The following is a 6000-nucleotide window of genomic DNA, read 5'->3' on the forward strand; positions in this document are numbered from 1 at the left end:
ACTGTGTACCTGCCACAGCTGCCAGCTTGTGCAAATGGTACTGTCATTAGCAATGTTTGCAGGTGATTTTATATCATTCTTAACCTATTATAACCCCTATTTGTAAACATGCCTGCTACCAGCATCTAGGAAGGTTTCGCTTACTTTTTCTGTTTTCCCCTGAGGTAAATTTGGCCTATTCCATTAGTTTAGATTTGCAATAAATTTAAACTATGATCACTAGTGAATTTAGACATTAACTTGGTATCTGTCTTTCCTTACAGCACTTATCTTCACATATATGCCCACTGAGTCCTCTCGGAAAGGAAGTAGAAATTCATGGCCTCATCTGAATCAATGCTGTTATTAAATTTCAATTAATTAATAAATTTGGTGCTAGAGTAAAATTAAAGGTGTTTACTACTCCGGATACACAGAAAGCAGCAAATGTGATTCATTTTGGATAAAAAAGATTCATTTACTTTAAAAAATGGTATTTTAAAGTTATGACACAATGCCACAAGAAAAAATAGGACAGATAAAAGGATTTTTAGCTTTTTCTGTGGAAAACATAGTCATCCTAACAGCTTTAATTTTACACAGAACAAGCTGGTGTTGACAACTTTACAATGCAATAAACCTCTTCCATTTTTTTCCAGGAGCTTTCCTGGCCCTGTAAAATCTAACTCGATTTTATAAGTGAAACTATTGTAGGTACTTCCCGTATCTAAATTTAAATAAATTATAAAAGCCAGCCATTACAATTCTCTAGATAATTACTTGCATTTCTAAATTGAATCTGAGATGGGTTTGTTCTCAGATTGTCTCCAACTGGTAACAAGCACCAAATGTGTATCTTACTGCAAAAGACATCTGATACTCCCTAAGAAATTGTGCTGCATTGTATTTTTAAAAAATCTCTAAAAGATTATCATTAGCATAATTTCACTGCAGTGAAGCCATCACAAAGCACTTAAGGCTTCCCATAAATGAGCACCATTTCATTTATCCAGTTCTGAATGTAAGGATGAATTACTTCAGCCTGCATTATTATTACTACAGTCATGAAAGAACACTGTGGACTGGACACTGCAATGCATGGTAATAACACATCAACATCGTTTGGAAAATACATATGTGCACATGTATATACATGTAAGTTCACACATATAATAGGAAGCCGTTCATAGAAGGTACTAAGTTTTGAAAGGTTTGCATGTGATTGAGAAAATGAAGCTGAAATGGTGTGACCAAATAAACTGGGGATTCAATGGCTCCAGTGAGGGAAACAAGTCAATGATGGACTGCACCCACATCTTCAGGAACAGAACAAAACCACCTTCTTAATTATCATCTGACTTTCAGCCCTATGAAAGTAGTAGAGGCTGGCACATTATCTGGCACCTGTTTTAAAACTTAACATAGACTTCACAGGAATCATCCAATGACAAGCAAAAAAAAAAAGACAAGCAAAACCATGGCTAAGGTTTGCCCACATATCCTGTTTGCCTCAGATGTCAGCTATAAGCATCTCTCTGCTTCAGAGGCAAGGTGGCTGTCACCTCAGGTAGTGGTATTTTGGATTGCATTCAGTCCTAACTCTTCCTGGGCATTGGATAAAGAGCCTAAGTGTCTACCTCAGGACTCCAGGTTCCTCTGCAAAGGCAAGTACTTAAAGGTTTGATGTGCCGCCCAAGCTCTTAATTGGATCCAAACCTGTAATTTGTTCCATAATAGGATGACCTAGCAGGATTATTCACAGCACAGCATGAAAGTAAATGCCAAAGAAGTGAAAATGCAGCAGAACAAAGTTGTATTGATTGTATAAATTGCCTCATTAAACAGCCTTAGGCTGACTATGAATATTTCAGTGTTGTACATCTCTTCAGTTGCACATCTAATGCGTTTCTCGAGTAAACAAGTGATGCTTGGGAAAGCCTTCCTCCCTTATAAACAAAATAAGACATGGGCTCTCAAAGAAAGCTCAGCAGCAATCAATTAGAGATTTTTAAATGAACTGAGGCATAATAGAAGACTCTTATAAAACAGATCTTCAAAATAATTTTGTAATAGCCTGATGGGTTTATTTCACTGAATTTAAAGGAGGTAATTTTTTCCAAAATATAATGCCACCTGTAAAAAACCAAAAAAAACCCCAAAAAAAAGTTATTGAAAATCCCATGATACTGAGAAAATGAAGCTTCAAAATGGCAGTGTTCAACCAGCACTGGCATTTTGTTGTGCTACTTCTCTGCCTAAACAACCAAGAACTTAACAACAGGTTCCAGACAAGCTGTGGCAAAGTGCTGCTGGATGTTTCAGCGTGTTTCTCTATCACTTTTAATTTTGTGTAATAGTGTCACATAGTTTTGAAGGCCAATTACCAGTGAGAACCTCTTTCACAGATTGTGACTGGAGATGAGACAAGCAGATGCCCACCCTAAAAGTGCACTGGAGGAACAAGGTCTTGCCTAGTAAATAGGCAAGACATGTGTAACACACCATCCATGCATGTAACAGCTGTGAGACTACCTCTGCCACGCAAGCAGATACCATGGGTCTTAAAACTATTTTTTGAGTTGAAAGTTATTATTAGCAACCCTCTCTGCAAGGGGAGAGAAGAGACTGTGCAGTCAAACACTATTATATCATGCGACCAAGTCCACACATGCTGGAGATAGTCTTCCATTACAGGTGGCTATTTTCCTCATAGATTTTCTGCCTAATGTTTTTTTCTGTTCTTGGTAAAAATATTTATATTACAGGCAGTTTGACTTCTCAGAACTTAAACACAAGTATTTGCATATTCAGATCAGCTTAGGGTATGCAATGTAGAGAACTACTGGATAGCATGACCATAGACAAAGTGCAACCCTGAGAAAATGAGCAGGAGTGAAACGTTCTAAATTAACCTCTGTTTAAGGCTTGATTTGTGACAGATGCTGACAGCCCAGATCATGACTCCCAGTATTCAGAAAACAGTCCTGGAAATGTTTAACTGAAAAATTTCTACCTCTGTCCACAGAAGAGACTGACAATACTGACAGAAAATCTTAGAACTTGTAATCGCAAGCATGCTAAATAAATGCCAGCTATTATCATAAGCATGTCTGAAGCTGGCCTGATGCTGTGTGAATAGCAGATTACACATTACCAAAAAGAAAATCTTTCCAAAGGAAACATTCAGTCAGAAAAGAGATATGCTAGCTTCTTGCCACCTACAGGTGAAACACTAGAATTCTCACGGTCCAGTGCTAACTACATCTCAGACTCCAGCGTTTGGGGACCAAACTGCCCAGAACTTACATTAAATACAAATAGCATTAGGATTCCAATCTTTATGCAACTTATGGCCTCTTTCCTGGTTACATTTTAAATTTTTCAGTTTCTATAATCAATCCACTTGACAAGGCCTGCTTTGATTGCTTTTTTATGAAGAATAACTGAAAAATCTCCTTTTTTTTCCCCTCCTTACTCCCCTGCCATGCTTCTGCTAATTACCATTGATTAGCAAACAGCTTGCCAATTAACCCTAACAGGGTAGTCATTGGTTTGATAGCACTGCATGTTATCCAAATTAGTTTCAGGCAACTAGCAAGGGGCTGGCAGAGCTCACAATTGCCAAAAAGCTGAATGTTCCAGAACTACTGAGATAAATTATTGAATCAGTTAAAACACATGATTGGAAGTTTGTAAGTATTTTTAAAGCTAGTAAACAAGCTTCTAGTTATCATAGAGTAGAATCAAGAATTAGTGGGAGCAGCAAGACTAGCAGGGCTGTTTTGGTGTTGTGTTTGGGGTTTTTGTTTGTGGTTTGCTCAGTGGTTTTGTGGGGTTTTTTTATTTACGTTGTTGGAGTTTGTTCTACTCTAGTCTGCCATTAATGTTAGTTAAATATAACTAAAAGCTAGCACTGACTTAAAGCAAAAGATCTAAAATGACTTTACTTCCAAAGTGGTTAACTTTTCTAAAAGGCAAAGAGGTTGTTATTGCTAATGCTGTAATTGCAATATTGACAATTGGTGGGCAGCAACTTTTCTCTTTTTTTACATTCAGCTGTCCCTGTCACGTTGGGCAGAACCTTATCTATGGGCTGGCTTTCCTAGGAGTTCCTGCACTGATTCTTCTGGTTGTTGGCTATGCTCTAAATAACCAGACTTGGAGGCTGGTTACAGGCAAAAGGTCTCCTCTTGAGGAAACGGCTACACCAAACCGGTTACTGCAATGCAAACTGGTCTGCTTTGTCTTGTGCAGCATCACTGGGAGAGCACTGGTTGCTCCAGTAACATGGCTAGCAGTGACCCTGATAAATGGCTCATATTATGTCTGTGCTGTGAGTGAGTATGTGTCTGAGCATTATTACGGAGCTAATCCTAATGTTACTGCTAGTGAACGCAGAAGGATATTGGCTGCATTTCCATGCAGTCAGTTAGTTCCTCCGGAGCTGACCCGGGCCAGAGATGAAGTGATTCTTCTACTCCGATACCAGTCACAAGTGAGTAACTCATGTTGCTTCTATTGCCTGCAGAGCTAACGATGACAACTAGAGTTAATTCAGCAGACCAAGTGATAGGAAAAAACAGTATCTTCTGCCTCAAGTGCCAAATCTGTGTTTTGTGAAGCCCACTTTGTTCCTCTAAGTGGAACTGAACTTGAGGTATATAAATTACTATTTGTGGTTGTCCTGTTTATTACTTGCTACTGGAGGATGTATTCTTCCTTGTGTAGTATCTTGAAAAGTACTGTCAAGCAAGACAAACAGAAGTTCAAGAGCCAGAGAGGGTATGAAGTTCCTTCATTCAGACCTAAGAAACATGTGACTAAGGGGCCCAGGCTGTGAGAGCTCCACATGAAGCGTATTAAAATCTTGGGTTTAGATCAGACTCAATTCTAAAAACTTACATACTGGATAAATAACAGGGTGACATTTATATATAAATAACATTTAGTTGTCACTTCAGAGAAAATTGGTTTTGAACAGGCAGGCCTATAAACTAATATAGGCTAGGAATTGGATGGCTTCCGTAATAGCTGTGGAGGCAAAATCCTTAACAAATTACACAACAGAACTTTGTTAAACTTGACAGAAAGAAGCTACTTTACTACATGGCTACCTCTAGTGGGTTTAATGGCAACACACTATTATCTTGCTTTTCCTAAATAAGGTTAACAAGGTACAAGCCTGGTAATCTTGCAGATTTTTCTGATGCTCAGAAGTTACTACTGTATTTTCAGCTGTACAGTTCTGTTCTTTTCTTCTTTTTAAGGTGGCTGGCTGGCTTCTAATTGCTGTGGTAGTCATCACTGTCTTCCTGTCTTACTGCCTGGCGAGCTGTTTCTCCCCACTCAGCTTTCTACATTTCAGATACTGGAGCAACTATGTCCATAATGAGCAGGAGCTCTTTGATGAAGCAACAGACCAGCACTCCAGGCTCTTTGCCATGCAGCATGTAAGGAAGTTCTTTGGCTTTGTCCCAGGGAGTGAAAATGTAAAGGAAATCCGTATCCCATCTCTCAGAGAGTGGCAAGCCATTTCTGGTCTGGCCTTTCTAAAACGAGTGGATGAGGAGCACTACGACTACAGCCTCCTCCATGACTGGGCTCTCAAGGAGTCTGTAAATGGAAAATACATGAAGACTGATGGGGACCCTGTGATCAAAACACACCACTGAGTGTCTGAGCCCCCACCAACACGCTGCAGAAAAACAGGAATGTGTCTAGCTCCACGTCAGACCTGAGCTGTTCTGGAACTTCTCAATGCCCGATACCATATTACGCTGCTACATGATGTGAGCAAGTATGTCTTGCTAATGTAGTCCTTTAGCACATGCTTCCAGAAGCCTTTTCTGACTCTGTGTGATTCCTGTGGGATGTGATGGTCTAGGTCTAGATTAGGGTAGGCTGTTCCAGGCTGCAGCTCTCTGCTTTCTAATATTTGTACTAAAAGGATGAGTATGTAGTGGAAGAGAACGTTATTCCCAAATGCTTTTTCTTTCCTTCCATAAAAAAAAAAAAAAACAC

At 39.2% G+C, this 6000-nt stretch overlaps 1 protein-coding gene across 1 annotated transcript; it reads left to right on the forward strand.

Annotated features, from left to right (window-relative positions):
• Window positions 1-3906: 3906 nt before the first annotated feature.
• CALHM4 (calcium homeostasis modulator family member 4) lies at window positions 3907-6000 on the forward strand. The gene is made up of 2 exons (XM_005243739.3): window positions 3907-4474; window positions 5247-6000. Exons 1-2 carry the CDS (start codon window positions 3917-3919, stop codon window positions 5649-5651), a joined length of 963 nt encoding a protein of 320 aa, XP_005243796.1. The 5' UTR covers window positions 3907-3916; the 3' UTR covers window positions 5652-6000.

Source organism: Falco peregrinus, chromosome 7, assembly GCF_023634155.1.
Source record: "Falco peregrinus isolate bFalPer1 chromosome 7, bFalPer1.pri, whole genome shotgun sequence".
Lineage (NCBI taxonomy): Eukaryota > Metazoa > Chordata > Aves > Falconiformes > Falconidae > Falco > Falco peregrinus.

Bases quoted from the DNA above. Each gene is read 5' to 3' on its own strand.
- CALHM4 (XM_005243739.3), top strand. From the start codon at position 3,917: ATGACTTTACTTCCAAAGTGGTTAACTTTTCTAAAAGGCAAAGAGGTT. The intron at 4,475-5,246 runs GTGAGTAACTCA...CTTCTTTTTAAG, and splicing joins TACTCCGATACCAGTCACAA to GTGGCTGGCTGGCTTCTAAT.